Source organism: Poecile atricapillus, chromosome W (genome assembly GCF_030490865.1).
Source record: "Poecile atricapillus isolate bPoeAtr1 chromosome W, bPoeAtr1.hap1, whole genome shotgun sequence".
NCBI lineage: Eukaryota > Metazoa > Chordata > Aves > Passeriformes > Paridae > Poecile > Poecile atricapillus.
This window is the reverse complement of record NC_081288.1, coordinates 104,779,528-104,794,597: the sequence shown is the minus strand read 5'-3', so window position 1 is coordinate 104,794,597 and position 15,070 is coordinate 104,779,528. Positions and strand designations below refer to the sequence as shown.

Sequence of the window (15,070 nt, the reverse complement as noted above, 5' to 3'; positions counted from 1 at the left end):
TCATTCAGCAGTGTCTCTAGGTTTTTATTTGCCGGGTGCTCGAGCTTTTGTAATTTCTTCCTGATGTCTGGGTTACTCTGTCCCATCATTAACCCTAACAAATGCTGTTTCCCTTCCTCTGTTGCTGGGTCCAGGGGTGTGTATTGTCTCATTGCTGCCCTAAGCCTATCCAGAAATTCTGACGGGGTCTCATCCTTTCCCTGCCTGACATCATACAGCATCGACCAATTGACAGCCTTAGGGATCGCATTACGCAAGCCCATCGCTATCAATTTTCTATACTGCACTAGCCGTTGATAGTGTTCCGCGTTGCCCGGGTCCCACTCTGGTTTACTGCTGGGAAAATTATCTTCTAGTCTCCCCGATAATAGTTGGGCATGTCGTCTCCCCGTTTCCAATACGAGTTCCCTTTCCGTATCTGTCAACTCTGACAACATCACTTCTATATCCTCCCAATCAATATCTAAGTTCTTTGCCATTAGTTCAAACCTCTTTGCTACTCCCTCTGGATTCCTCCTGAAGTTCCTTGCCTCATCCCTCCAATTGTTCAAATCACTCGTCGAGAATGGCACCTTTACTCTAGTCTTTTCCCCTACTATTGGCATAACTTGTCGGAGAGGAGCTATCGTGCGATTCCCTTTCTCCCCTTGCTTTGCTTCCCCCCGTGCCACAGATCTGGTGTAATACGAGTGACTGGTCCCCTCCCCGGGATCTTCTTCCTGTGCCTCAATGCCTTCCCTATTCTTTCTCTTCTCTTTCTTCTTTCCCCCTTCCTGCTCTTCATTTTCCTCTCCTATCTCTATCACACAATCCATCCGATTCTCATCCTGCGTCTGTCGCCTCTTTTGTATCTGCCAGCTCTTATCCTGTCCCGGGCTGCGGTTCCTCTCATCCTCTGCTCCCCCTCCACTTCTCTTATCCTCTATCTGAATTACTATGTTCAGTTTCTGTGAGTTACTCTCTGCCTCCCTTTCGCATGTCTCATTATCATTCTTCTTGCTGTATCTCAATTTAGGGACGTCGCCTCCCGGTGAATTGCTTTTATCCCCAGTCCTTGGTGCACTGGTTTCCATTCTACAGACGCCTCCATTTCTGGAGGTGTTGCTATCTCCATATGGACTGAGCTCGGGTATGCTACGTGCCTCCCTTCGGCTCTCTGCTTCTGACCCACTGCCTTCCTCCCCCTCAACCTCCAGTGTGGGTGGGCTGTCAGCATTCATGTAGCTCCCTGACCCCTGTGGACTATCTAGTCCCTGAGGGTTGTTTTTCCTCTCGTCAATCCCTGATTTTAATGGGCCGCCCTCCTCCCAACTGTTGTCTATCCTCTGGGGGCTGTGCCCAAACTTAGATCTCCACCATCGTTCTAGTTCCTTTAATGGGGTAAGATCCCCTTGTTCCTCTTTTGGCCTGGGGAGGGGTCCTTCTCGTCCTGGGGCAAATGGATGGTATTCCCACAGGCTTATTTCGCTCTCCTTTCCACTGTCCCTTCTCGTTAACTTAAGGCATTGTTGCCCAATGCTACATGCATCGCAGCAGCGTTCTTTGGGCTTTGAACCTTTCTTATCTTTTTCCAGGGCTAGTACTAGAGGATCCTGAGGGGCTACATTAATTCCGCACTCTTTTTGCCACTCAGGTTTATTCCTTAAGGTGAAAAACATGTCTGCATACATCACCTCATCCCACTTATTGAGCCGGCGGAGGAAAAGCATTAGTTGTAAAATGGTATTATATTTAATTGTTCCCTCGGGCGGCCATTTCTCATTATCATCTAACTTATACAATGGCCACCACTGCGTACAATATTTGAGAAGTGTCTTTTTACTTATGTTTCCTCCCGGAATCCCTCCCAAGTCCTTCCAATGCTTTAGGATGCACCCTAAGGGGGTTTTCATATTTACGTCCTTACTCTGTTGACCTCCCATGACTATCCCCTGTATCTGCGTTTTCTGTTAACCGAAACAGTCCCTCTCTCGCAACCACGATATGCTGATATATTTTAACACTTCATGCACACAGTCTCAATCGCTTCGTCCGTTTCCGACCTGGCTTCTCGCGAAGAACAGGAAATGCGGAGCAGGACTCCCTCTCGCTTCGCAGCTACGCTGCGTCTCACTCACCCTCACATACAACACACACTTATAAAATAAAATTGTTTTACCAGGTTTGGTCACAAAAGAGTCGCCCACAAACTGTGAGGTACCGGCTTCCCGAATTCAAGGCACGTAGACAGCACAATGCGCGTTTCAATCTATTACATAAAGAGTGACAAGATGTCTCCTATAAAACTTTGCAACAAACACATAAAACGAACACACAAAACACATACAAACACCAATGGTACCAAAACCTATGATGTCCGAGATATCGAACACAAATGGTACCAATTAGGGATTTTTACCAGGGCGTCCCCTGGTTTACCCTTCGGTGGTCACGTCTGACCCCCGTGTCCCAATAAAGCGCTTTAAACCAAAACCAATAAACAATTAAAAATACCTCTTAATTAGAGCAGGAGATGCAGGGAATCCTTCCTCTGCCGAAGAGCGCTGGTCCGGGAGGGGAGTCTCTTCTGACAAAAATCCGTCAGGGGCCCCAGAGGGTCCCGGCCCCGGACCGGCTCTTCGGAGGGAACCCCTCAAAGTCTGGGTCTCCTGTTTGGTCCCACCTGGGTCGCCAGAACTGATGCCGAATTTTGCCCCAAAAGGCGATAAATAACTGTCTAAGAGACGCAGTTTAAGTCAGATAGACAGGAGGTATTTTATTAGCAACGTGCACGTTGGGGAAATCTCTAAAGGGAGTTTTCCAAAGTCTTACAGCAAAAGCGTGCCTTTTATACAGTTTTAGGTTTGGGATTACATCATATCCATGCATATTCATATGGGGCGTGCCGTAGGCGGGGCGTGGGCGGAAACTTCTATTTTGAGGATCTTTTCGGGGGTCGTTCCGGTCGGCCTTCATCGTGGGCGAGGGTCTCCGAGGAGTCTTCCTCCTTAAACTTTTGAACTTCTTTCCAAATTTGGTCCTTTCCCGGTGTAGTTGGCCGAGTTCCTAAGCTCCTAGGGCCAACTTGTCATATTGACATTAGGCATGCTTTAGCTTCGGCTTGAATTACGCTTTGTCCGGTGATTTTTCATCCTTATCTTCCCCTCCTGTCGTTGTGTTTATTGCTTCCAGGTGTTCCCTTCATATTCTATGTTTTAACCCATTATTTCTCGAAGGCTATCTATTTTATGGCTTCACCAGCCCAGTAATTCTGAACCTGAAAATCTTATCAAATTAGAGCAGTAATGGATGCAAACACATTAAAATTCTGTCATTTTCATGGAAGAAGAAAGGAAAACACATTATTGACCCTTCTGAGGAAGTGATGCAATATGAATTCAGCAATTGTCTGTGTTTGGCCTGTCAGTTTCCAGCCAGCACAGGAGGACAAGTAAGCTCAGGCTGAAGCAGCCACAGTGTGTTTGTGGTGCTTTGGGGGTGCCATGTGGGCAGGGGGCAATACTAAACACCTGTGTGAAAAGTACTTCTCAAATCTGGGTACTGCCTCAGTGCTCCCAAGCTTTTATTGTGCTATTTAAACTCACAAAATCATACACAGCTGCAAAAATTTCATTGCCAGTCAATAAACTCAAAATTAATTGGCACATGTCAAATATGTGGCCTTGAATGAGGTTGTATTCAGTTGAAGTATTTATGTTATAGGAACAATCCTTTGTTCTTTTCTAAAGAATAAGCAAGGTTGAAATAATACAGGAAGGTTAAATATGCTCAAAAACCAAAAGATTAGGTAATTATTTCTTATCTTTTAATGACAAATTTCAGCTAAAGACAAATATTTTTATTTATAACACGGATCCTAAGCAAGGATTTTAATCTCTAAAGAGTATGTTACTGCTATATGTTATGTTGTAATATATATGTGATATATATATGTATATAATGATAATGTACTAAAGAATATGTTATTATCAGTAATATATACCACTTGCTATCACACATAAAGGTCTGCAGATAACAAAAGGGATTTCTATATCCTGTTTTGTAAGAACACATTTTAAGTTATCTATACTTACACATGAACCCTAAAGATTGTTGAAATACTATCAGTTTCAGAAAGTTCATCCAAGTGTTTGACTTTAAGTTAGTGGCAATTGGCTTTTTCTTTTTATAAATATAGTATGTCTAAATTTTCACATTTGTAAGGAAAAAATACTAGACAGTTATGCTTGTAAAAGTTATGTTTTCCTTGAAAAAACAGTCAGGAATGTTATGTTTTTGTGGGTTTATTTGGTTTTGCTTTTTTTTTATCTAGCATGTGAGCAAGTAAATCTTCTGAGTGAGAGGTTTATGTAGCAGCACCATCAATATGCCAAAAATTTTGCCTTGCACTGCATCTGTGTGCAGATGTGTATTAGATTATAATTTTAATTGACAATTTCAGTTGCACAGATGTCTTTAATTTGTTACCTTATGATGTTTATTTTTACCATATGTAGTGAAAATGTACTCTGCAGGAGACTTAGCAAGGGGCTTACATTTTATTTACTTCAGGAACTGATTATATTTGAGATAATAATTTAGCCACCACTCTAAAATGCAATTTCTATTTGCCTGTTACCCTCAGATATCTGTATCCTTCAACAAATGAGGTCTCCCTAGAATATCAGGGTATAGTTAGAAAATTGTCAAGCAGGCGCTTTTCATAATCTGAGATTCAGTAATCACATGTATAAGGAAACAATTGCAGCATTCCAATTTAGTCTTAAGGATCTGGTTCCAGTGAGCAGCATGTTGGGGCAAATGCGTGGGCTGTTTGTAAATGCTGTACACGTTGTAATCAACTTTGACTTCACCACTCAAACTTACTTTTATGTATTAATTTTAGAAAAAAAAACACCTCACAATGGTTTAGGACATCTAATCTATGCCTGCAGTTCATAAGATGCAGTTTTTGTGGGATTTTTGGTTTGTTCCTTTTTCTTAATTCTCTTTAATTCTGACCATACCATGCAACCAGTTTTAGCCTCAATCTGAGCTCTGATCTCTGAAATTAAAGTGTCCCTAACTGTTAATCAGTTCAAAATCTTGGCTTATATAATTAGCTCATCAGATGTTTGTACAGTATTGCAAAACTTAGAAAAACCTGGCAACTTCCAAGTAAATGGGCAAGGAGTTTTTGGGACACACCAAATAAATGGGTAAGGAGTTTTTGGGACACACAAGGGAAGTAAAATAACTGTCAGTGGGATAATAAAGCAAATACTCATATGACACATTTGTGTGAAGTGACCTTGGCTCTTGGATCAAATAGCAAATACATGTATGTCGTGTTTGTCTGAATATGACCTCTCCTTGGTTCAAATATCAATCATAAATCAAACCCCAGCTTTTGATGTACATGCAGCGGGAGCAGCCTCTTAAATGATGCACCAGATCTCAGTTTCTCAGCAGTTGTGGTCTCCACGTCAGTGTTCAGCACACACCCCTCCAGCATGTGTGTCAGTATGTTCTGTCAGCTTCATGGCCTGCCAGGTCTTGTCACAGAGGCTTTTGAATCTGTAGAACTTTGAAGCACGAACTATTGTGATTAACGCATGTAATCTTTTGAATCCTCAAGCATGGAATAATTTGACTGGAGTATGGCAGCGACTTGAAGCGATACTGACATTGAAATGGATTGGATGAAGAGCAAAACCTGGGGATTCATTTGGGAGAAGAAAGGAAAAAGGGGGAGTTTGTTGCAAGTGCAAAGTTGTAAATGTAACACTGGAGTGGGGTTTTCATTAGAAATGCTCTTGTGAGCTGTGAGCAGTATTGCTAGAACTGTAGTGAACCTGAAAGGCAGTTTATGGCAGAGAACACAGACTATAACACAGTGGTTACTAAGATGTTGCCATGGCTTAGTTTCTTGCAGAAAAGAAATTCTTATTTTCCTTTTGAATCTCTTGTTAATAAAATCTACTTTCTTCAGTGGTTATGCCTCAAAAATACTAGATATTTTGAACTCCAATATGAATATTTGCTTTAAGTGCATTAACAACTAATGTAATAAACTGAATAATCTTCCCTCATGCTGCTTTACAGGCTGATTTTTTAAAAGCCATGTTAACAGTGGTATATTGATTCTGTACATTAGGCTGGTAGTCAGTTTGATTATAAAAATGGAAACAAGACACCATTACAAATTGAGATGTTTTTAGGCCTTCTATGTATCTGGACTAAACAAGTTGAAGAAAGACAAAAGACTTTTTTAACACAAAGGTTTTCACTTGAGTCTTTGGCAGTGCTTACTTGGGTTTCTAAATTTCTGAATTTCAGATGGGATTATAATGTAGTTTAAAAAAATACAAAAAGCTAGGAACTCAAAATATGCAAAGCAACCAACAAAAAAAAAGTCCCCAAAACCCCACAGACAAACAAAAAACCCGAAGCAACAAAGACCCCTCCAAAAACACATCTTAAAGAAAATATTAAATTGAAGGAAAACATTATACGTTTTTCAATAAGCCTAAGTATAGTATTATATAGTTTGTTAATTTATATTACTGTTGACTTATACTGAAGTCCTGAGTAGACAGCTCTTTAAAGAATTCACAGACAAGACACAGATTTAAAAGAGTTTTGAAAGCTTTACTTTGACATAGAGCTATTTCTAACTTTAGTTTCAGTTCAGCATTCACTAGACAGAAAAGTCAAGTCTTCTTATTCCCAGTTACAGAAACCCCCAAAGCACTTACTTTTTGGATATGAAAACTCACATTTAGAGGAGAAAAAAACAAACCCAACAACCATGAAATCTCAGTCATGGCATTCTATGCAGACTTGAACCTATTAGAGCTTAAAGGCAGTTCAAACAACACCTCAATCTCCACTCTTTACAATATGGGATTTTCCTTTTATCAGGAGGGCCTTCATGCAAATTTGAGTAATGCCATGTTTGATACATCCATTCCTGTGAAGAAAGCATGATTGCAGATAGGTGTAAACTTGAGGTGATAGACCTGTAAGTCTTGTCTTTGGAGCCTGGAGGCAAAGGTTGCAAAACCTTCCTGTCCCGTTGCTGATGAAACTAAATCTGGCTCGTGTTTTCAAAGGGATTGCAGGGGCTCCTTTAAACATAGGCTTCAGATCTTACTGTGCCAATACCCAGGAGCTGTGGTCTTTTGTTACGTCTGAAGCTGAGCTGTCTGATACAGGCTGACTAGTCTAATGGTGTGGATGAAATATGGTGAAATCTATTTTCTGGTCTAATATGAAGTCAGTGTAAATATAAATTGTTCTGAATGGAGTTCCAAGTTACCAGCATCTTGAGGGGCCTGTTGAATTTAAAATTCTCCATCAGAAAGCCACTTGATGCTAGGGTGTTGTTTTATTCTTTACAAGCAGCTGAAATTTTATTTTGAGCTAGATTCTACTCTCAGCTTGAGTTTCCAACATTGGAACTTTCATTTAATTTTTGTTATTTATTTATTGGAGCACGTTGCATCAACTCAGAGTAAGTGCCTGTATCTTCCATTTACTGGATTTCAGTGGCAGTTTTACTGCTAGAAGGTGAGTATCTGTGGGATGTGCACATAGCAGCCTGCATGACGGTTCCATGGCCCTGCCAAAAGATGGTAATTCCCCTTAATCTAGTAGAGGTGCTGTCTGATCTGTAAAGCAGCTTTCACCTCTCACAGGAGACCAAAGAGGCATTGGCTTCTTCAAGCAGAGCAAGTGCCTGGTTTGCAGACCCAGCCTCTCCACACAGGCACTGGATTCTGCAGAGGAAATTCAGGCTGCACATGCAATTATATTTTGGCTATGCAGCGCTGTTCCCAGCTGCTTATTTCTGCTCTCTCCATTGAGCCAGCGCTAGTATTTGTAAGGCTTTGCAGTGAACTGGATCAGGGAAGTGGTTGGATTGAAAAGTATCATGTTTTTAGTGTGTAATCATGGCCTCAAAGATAAGTCACAGCTCTGGAAATTCCACTGAGCTCCACTCAACCCAAACATGTTAAGTGAGTTGTTTGACGTTAGGTGAGATTAATTACCTCTGTTATTTCTGTTTGCTGAAAATTAATTTCCTCTTTGTAGTTTTTTCCCCAGTAGCAACTGCATCGGTTGTGTGAAAGTGAGAGGGTATGATATTTGAAATAAATAGTTTCATTATCTCCTGAATAGTTTTGTTGCTGCCCTGTTATTGTTACTTCTTAAACGGTAATCTTGGCAAAACAGTTTTTCAAACTATTTAGTGTACAATAAATGTGTTACATAAGTGAAAGAAAGCATTGGAGGAAATTATGGACATATAATCTTGAGGTTCTAGAAAGCAGCTGAATAGTTTAAAGCAGGAAGGTCACATTTAAAAGGATGGTTGAGTGGTCCTGTTCAGAGACACTGATCTGTGATATACACTAGCCAATGTCATTTAAAATTCAGTGGGACAGAAGATCCTGGGTCCAAAGAAACACAGTTTCCCAGCTCAGTAAGTTCTCCTTGCATCTGGCTGAGTAATATAAAACAAAAAAATCATTCCTGTGTTGTCTTTATCATTTTGTCTGGGCTTAACCTCAGGAGGGAACCAAGCCCCACTTGCTCACTCCCCTGCCATGGGGCTGGGGAGAGAATTCAAATAAAGGTTGCATAGAATTTTTCCTTATGTGACTTTTAAGATCCTGATTTTACAACTTTGCTGTCAATTTTCGAAATTAGGGTACATGAACTTTGATTTCTCTTAAAGGCGAGGATACCTGTAAGTTGCATATGATATCTTGGAGTACAGCTGAGTAAAGGGAAGAAAGATTAAGTTTTTCTGGGTGGATTTTTTTGGAGAGGAGGTGTGCAACTGGCAGTCTTGATGAAGGGGTGGCTTGGGAAAATTTTTTATCATGTGCATAGAAAATGTTCTCTTATGTTATTAATACTTCTAAAATGAAAAATAGTACGAGTATGTAAGGTTGCAAACTATGGAAACTGAATCAGTTGTCACATGCTAGAGGAGAAAATATGCATCCTTTCCCAGGTGGAAGTCTGGATGTCACACTTTAGATACCAAATCTTATTTTCTGTTCTTTTTTGTGTTGAATCAGGATATTGGAAGCATTCTGCTGCTTATATATTCAAGGCTCTTCTTATCCAGTGAAGTTTTCTAAAAATATCTATTGCAATCACGAGTTTTACATGAGCTGTTTTCAGCCCCAGCATTCCCAAAATGACCTAGAGGTAATGATTGTTTCAACTTTAACCCTGGTATTTGCAAGCAAGCCCTTTACACGATCAATTTGTTTATGCAGTAAGATCAGACTTTGTTACTGCTTCCCAGAGACCTTTGCATCTCAGAGACCTCTTTCCTTACAGGGATTATCCCTGGTGTGGCAACTATTAAATGTGGAAGGGCTGGAGGTTTAGTATCCCTCTATCCCTTTCCAAAAATGAAGCAAGTAACTGATTGCTGCTTGTTGAGGTATTTTTCTTTGATAATCTGACTGATTTCTTTGGGACTGATTTCAAGTTTATAGGTAAGTTGCTCAGTGGGTATTCACAGTGAGGTGGTAGGAAAGGACTTCTTGTGAAAATAGACATATTTCAGAGATAACAGGATGTGAGAGAGTAAAACCTGTTTAACTTTAAAACCATAATTCCATGAAACGGTGTCCTTATTTTTCTATGTTGTATTCTCTTCTTGTATGTGTTGGTACTTGAGGGTAGGAAAGGGGCTATGGGAGACTAAAGTATTGTATGGGAAACTGAGAAAATCCTCTGCAGATATCTTTGGGGCACAGAACTTTTGTAAATACTTAGAAGACGCAGATCTTAGAGTGGAATCAACATGCTGCATCTACTACATCTACTGTTGTAACATGTACAAGGCTTTTTGTAAAGCAAAATTCTCTCTGTGAATATTAAACGAACTTCATACTCATTATGCTTTTTATTTTCAAAGCTTTTTCCCATTCAAGCAAGGATCAATGCATATTATGTGAAACCTGCCAGTGAAAGCATATGCATATGTAAACATGCACAGAACACCGGGAAGCCAGAAGGCAGTTTACTGCATAAATACTAGACATATTACTTAAAGATTTTCTGTGCTTATAGAAAAATTAATTGTCAGTATTGTGAATATTAGTACATTTTGACAGTGTTCATAAATTGTTATGTTGTCACCATGCTTGCTTAAGTGCCAGTTAATCATTGACAAGAGCTCTAATGATTAAGCAGCTGTAATTTACTTGTAGTGTTTGAAAGTACAAAAGGGTATGTAATTTAATAATTAAAACAAGAAGCACTCCATTTATGTTTCACTAGCTATTAGGTTGTTCTTACAGAAATTTAGCTAAAAAGGCTGATAAATTTTACGTACTGATTATAAATGTGGAAAAGTATGGTGTGGTTTCGGTGATACCAGGCAGCCTTTGCATGTTCAGAGGTCAGCTCTCAAGTCTTTGCTTTCCTGACAGATAATACCTATTTTGGTCAAAAGCAGACCTCAGTGTTCTCTTGATCTTTTAAAAATACATATGCTGGATGAAGTAGTGGTACTTGGAGAGATGTATGTGATTCAGCAGGGAACATTGGGTACAAGAAGCCCAGCACCTACCGGAACCACCCCAGCTATCCTGGGGCTGAGTGTCTGCAGAGGAATGCAGTGTTTCTATGCTGTGAACAACTGGTTTAGCCCAGGAGAACTTCATGGAGAGCAGACTGGAGGAGCGGTGCCAATCATATGCTCTGCCATCCCTCTCTTGCTTTTGCTGATGGCTCCTTAGAGGGACAAATTTGGGTTGCTGCAGGTTTCTCTATACTTTTCCCCCATCACAAAATAGATGCATCACACAGATAGGAATTTAACTTTATTTTCACAGATTACATACAAGTGATTTCTCATTTCTGAGTCTGAGTATGTTGTGGTTGTGTCAGGGATGTGCGTAGATAACTAAAAGCAAACAGCACAGTTAGCTCCAGGTGTTACTGGGTTTATCCATGCTGTGTGTCCAGCTCTCACCCTGCACAGTCAGTACAGGAACATCTCTGTTGTCTGTAACTGCTGTTGGAAATCATGGATAAATTCCTATATTTAGTCTCCTACATATTCCTGCTTGACATACTATGTGACAGAAATTATTTTCCTTTTTTAGTTTAAACTATCCTGTTTCAAAGAAATTGCCAAATAGATCTGTACTAATGCTCTTTGTAGAATGAGATGGCAAGTTAGTAACAGTGACAACATCTCCTTTATTTTTCCTGCTGAAGAAGAGTGAGTAGAATATTGATGTTTATTATAAGTTTTGATGGGAAGTGCGTAATGCCTTGTGTAGAAACACTTTTCTTAGCAGTGAAGAGGAAACAACAATCTACAGACTGATCTAGTCATAACTTTCATTCATTTTGAAGTCTTACAGGGAATTTTCCCCACCCTGTGCTTTTGATGATTCATATTGCATAAAGCTTCCAGAGCAATAGAATGTTGTATAATATTTCACCTTTGGATTAGAAATCCTGTATTCAGTGTGCTAGAACTGGTTCAAATACTTTTTAAATATCTGATTTTTTTTTTAATTATTCTTTCACCAGTAAAAAGAAGTTTAAGTGACTGCTCTACTTGATCAAAATGGTGGACACTGAAAACCAGCTCTATCCCCTTACTCCCTTGGAGGAGGAGGATATAGACAGCCCTTTATCTGGAGAGTTCCTACAAGATATGGAGAACATTCAAGACCTGTCCCAGTCTCTAGGAGATGATAGTTCTGGAGCTTTAAGTTTAACAGAATTCCAATCACTGGGAAATGGTCCAGGATCTGATGGATCAGTTATAACAGGTAAGAGAGTTTGGTTTAACATAAAACTTTCTTTTATAAATAGAACGGTAAAATTTAATAACTAATGCAATAATTGTTGTTTATGATGAAGTGACACTGGAAATATAACATAATATAACCTGTTTATGGCATGGTCTTAAAATACTTAAGGCTAAAATTAATATATTAAACAAATGTCACTGAAGACTGGCTGTAACATAAAGTTACATAGTCTTTAGTCAGAGGCTTTGCTTGGGAGATCAGAATGGGAATCACTGCAGTGGTGTGGGACACTGTGGTGATCTCAGTAAGGTTGTCTTGTTCAACCTGGGTATTTGCAAGTCTTTTAGCAGGAGAGCATTTTGAAGTAGTTTACTATTAACCTTTTGGTTGGTTTGCTTTGTTATGCTTTTTTTTGGGGGGTTCTTACTTTAGATCAATTCCCAGCCTGTGATCCCTATTTCACCTCGTAATAATAGAACTGATCAGCTGAAATGAATGGTGTGGGTTTGAAGGGAATGGGGAGAGCTGCCTCCTGGCACTATCAACCGAAGGAATGTTTCTAGAACTATGACTTTGTTGTCTTTTGGTTGCAGATCTTCTCATCAGAGAGATGCCTTGTACAGGAAAAGTTATGATGTGCTTTATGAATGTGTGTATTTGTTCATAATGTGGTCCTTTAGAGGCAGGAGGCTTTACAATTACTTGTGTGTAGGTGTGTACAAGGCCTACAAATAATTTAGATCAGTGTCTACTGTCACCTTCTCATGGAGTATTCAGTGCTCATTGCAAAACATACTGGTATTGTGGTTAGAGAACATGCAAAATATAAACTTCCAAGGCCCAAGTTCCGTAAGGCAAGTAAATTGAAATCACACTTTAAAAAAATCCTGGGGTTTAGGCTGTTCTAGATGACTCTGACGCCTGTGGGCTTGGCAGCGCTGGCAATGGAGACTCTGCGTTCTGTGCCAAGTTTTTTTCCAACATAATACTTGCTGACCTACATTCATGAGTGTTTCTTAATCTGTCTGTTAAAATAACACACCCATTAATTTGCTGAAGTCCTGTGGTGCAAGTTGCAAGATGGAAGATAAAAGAAATTCTGGCCTCAGAAAATATTTTCCTCAAACAAGGTGGAAATATTAATTTAAATAATTAAGGTCGGAATATGTTAGTTTTGTAATCTGTTCATCTACTGGTGGCACATCTGGCAAGTTTATTTCATTGTATAATTCAGAAATGCTTTGTGCATTATAAGAAAAACACAAAATATCTGAGCCAGGCTATTTTAGAAGTAGGCATTTGTTTTACCTTCCTTTTAACATCTGTTCAGCCTTTCTGCTGATGTGCAGGACTTGTCCGTCTGCTTTTCAGGCCTCAGTTTAGATTGTCATTCAGAATTATGAGTAGCTTTGCAAAGGTCAGGGGTCCATACATGTATCTGAAGTGTATCTGTGTGAGGTAGGAATGTGTCTCTTGTGGTACTGCAACAAGAGACACCCTGTTCATCCCTGCAGCACAAGAGATGGAAGATGTAAAGCCAAAATGAGCTGTTCACAACCTTTCTGCAAAGAACATTGGTGTCGTGTATATTTGTAGGGTCCATTATCCCCCGTCTAGTTCTTGTTGCCAGTCACTTCAGTAAGGCCTTTTCCTTCTTGACATCCTGTGTCACCTCAAAATTAGCAAGGTACAGCCTGTATTTTGTGTGTGTTTGCACTGGGAATATGAATTATTTTTCAAAGACTTATGGTTGAATTGTTAGTTCACTTAATGACTATTAACACAAGATTATTTTTTTTAGAATAAGCTGATTTCTTGTGTGGTTTTTAGTATAGTAATTGTATCAGTCTTGATAGTATAGTATTTATGAAGTGTTCCTTTTTTTTTTAGACACCCTTTCACCAGCATCCAGTCCTTCATCCATTAATTTTGCCTCAGCTCCAGGTAGCATAGATGAATCACCCAGTGGAGCATTAAACATTGAATGTAGAATTTGTGGGGATAAAGCCTCAGGCTACCATTACGGAGTACATGCTTGTGAAGGTTGTAAGGTACAGTCATAATTTTCTTCTTAAGAACCTAAATCATGTTGTTTTGTTTATAGGGTAAAATGAAGGTAAACATTTGATACATAAATGTTTAATTACTGTAGCTCTAGCCATTACAATTATTTAAATAATAAACCTATGTGTGGTCTTTTTTCTGAAGTAAGTCATCCAGATACCATAACTCAATACCAGACCTTCATCAAGCAAGACCAATTCACAGAGATAATTTTAATGCTGCTTTTCTGCATGTAGTTAGTGAAATACTAAAACAAAACATTAAACTGTGCCAAAAAAAAAAATAAAAATCAAAGCCTTCTTGCTCCACTAGTGTTTTATTTGTGTTGGGAGTATGGCTGGAAGGAGTATATCACATTTCTGTTATAACAGCACCAAATCCTGAATTTTCCCCGCTACTACATACTGCCTGAATCCCTTAGTATTGTACCTCTTGTGGTTTCAGGGCCAGGGCATGTCTCTGGCACAAATTACTCTTATCATTAATGTATAATTCTTGGGATGATATGACCCATGAACTATAAGATTCCTTTCTTTTTCCTCTAATGTTTTAGATTTCCATCTTTTTTCTATATTAGAAGGTAACAGGAGAGAAGTAATGGTCTTTGTGTACAGCTTTCTTTCATGCATCATGTCAGTATGATCATTTGAATGTAAATCTTACGAGATAATGCAGAATATCTGTTAGAGATGGGGAACCAGTTCCTAGCCAAGTGTGTCCCACAGCCTAAATGACATGTTGCTCATATGGCACAAAATGTTGAGATGGTTCTGGATTTGCTGTCCCTGTGGTTGGGCAGTGTGTGACCAACCTTGCATTGCAGACTAGAGACGTCCTGGAAAGAGCAGTTGAAGTAGAGGCTGTTCTACAATAAATGGTAAAAGAAAAAAAATTACCTGTATGATTGAAGCTTAGTAGTCAACATTCATTAACATTACATATTGTTTTTTTCAAACTTTTTATAGGGCTTTTTTAGAAGAACAATTCGTTTAAAACTCATCTATGATAAATGTGATCGCAACTGCAAAATTCAGAAAAAAAATCGTAATAAGTGCCAATACTGTCGTTTTCAAAAGTGCCTTTCAGTTGGAATGTCACATAATGGTAGGTAAGAGTGCCCTTAATTTGTTTGTTACGACCCAGAGTCTGGTGCTGGAGGCAGGCACTTGGATAGCATTTTTACTCGCACACACGAATTGAACTTCAGATTTTTTACAGGATAG

General features: G+C 39.4%; 1 protein-coding gene across 7 annotated transcripts in view; it reads left to right on the top strand.

The window, feature by feature from the left end:
* The window catches only part of LOC131591500 (peroxisome proliferator-activated receptor alpha), a 57,989-nt gene that overhangs the window by 15,133 nt on the left and 27,786 nt on the right, over positions 1-15,070 (top strand). For 4 of the 7 annotated variants that reach the window (XR_009280400.1, XR_009280401.1, XM_058862286.1 and 1 more), the window contains 3 exons: positions 11,557-11,801; positions 13,674-13,834; positions 14,813-14,951. Coding sequence is in view for 5 of the 7 variants with exons in the window: in XM_058862286.1 (XP_058718269.1) it covers positions 11,594-11,801; positions 13,674-13,834; positions 14,813-14,951 (508 nt within the window). In the remaining 2 variants the exon portion in view is untranslated. Of the gene's footprint in view, positions 1-9,071; positions 9,205-9,479; positions 9,501-11,556; positions 11,802-13,673; positions 13,835-14,812; positions 14,952-15,070 lie in introns of those variants that run through there. The other 3 variants (XM_058862287.1, XM_058862288.1, XM_058862289.1) reach the window with 3 other exon arrangements.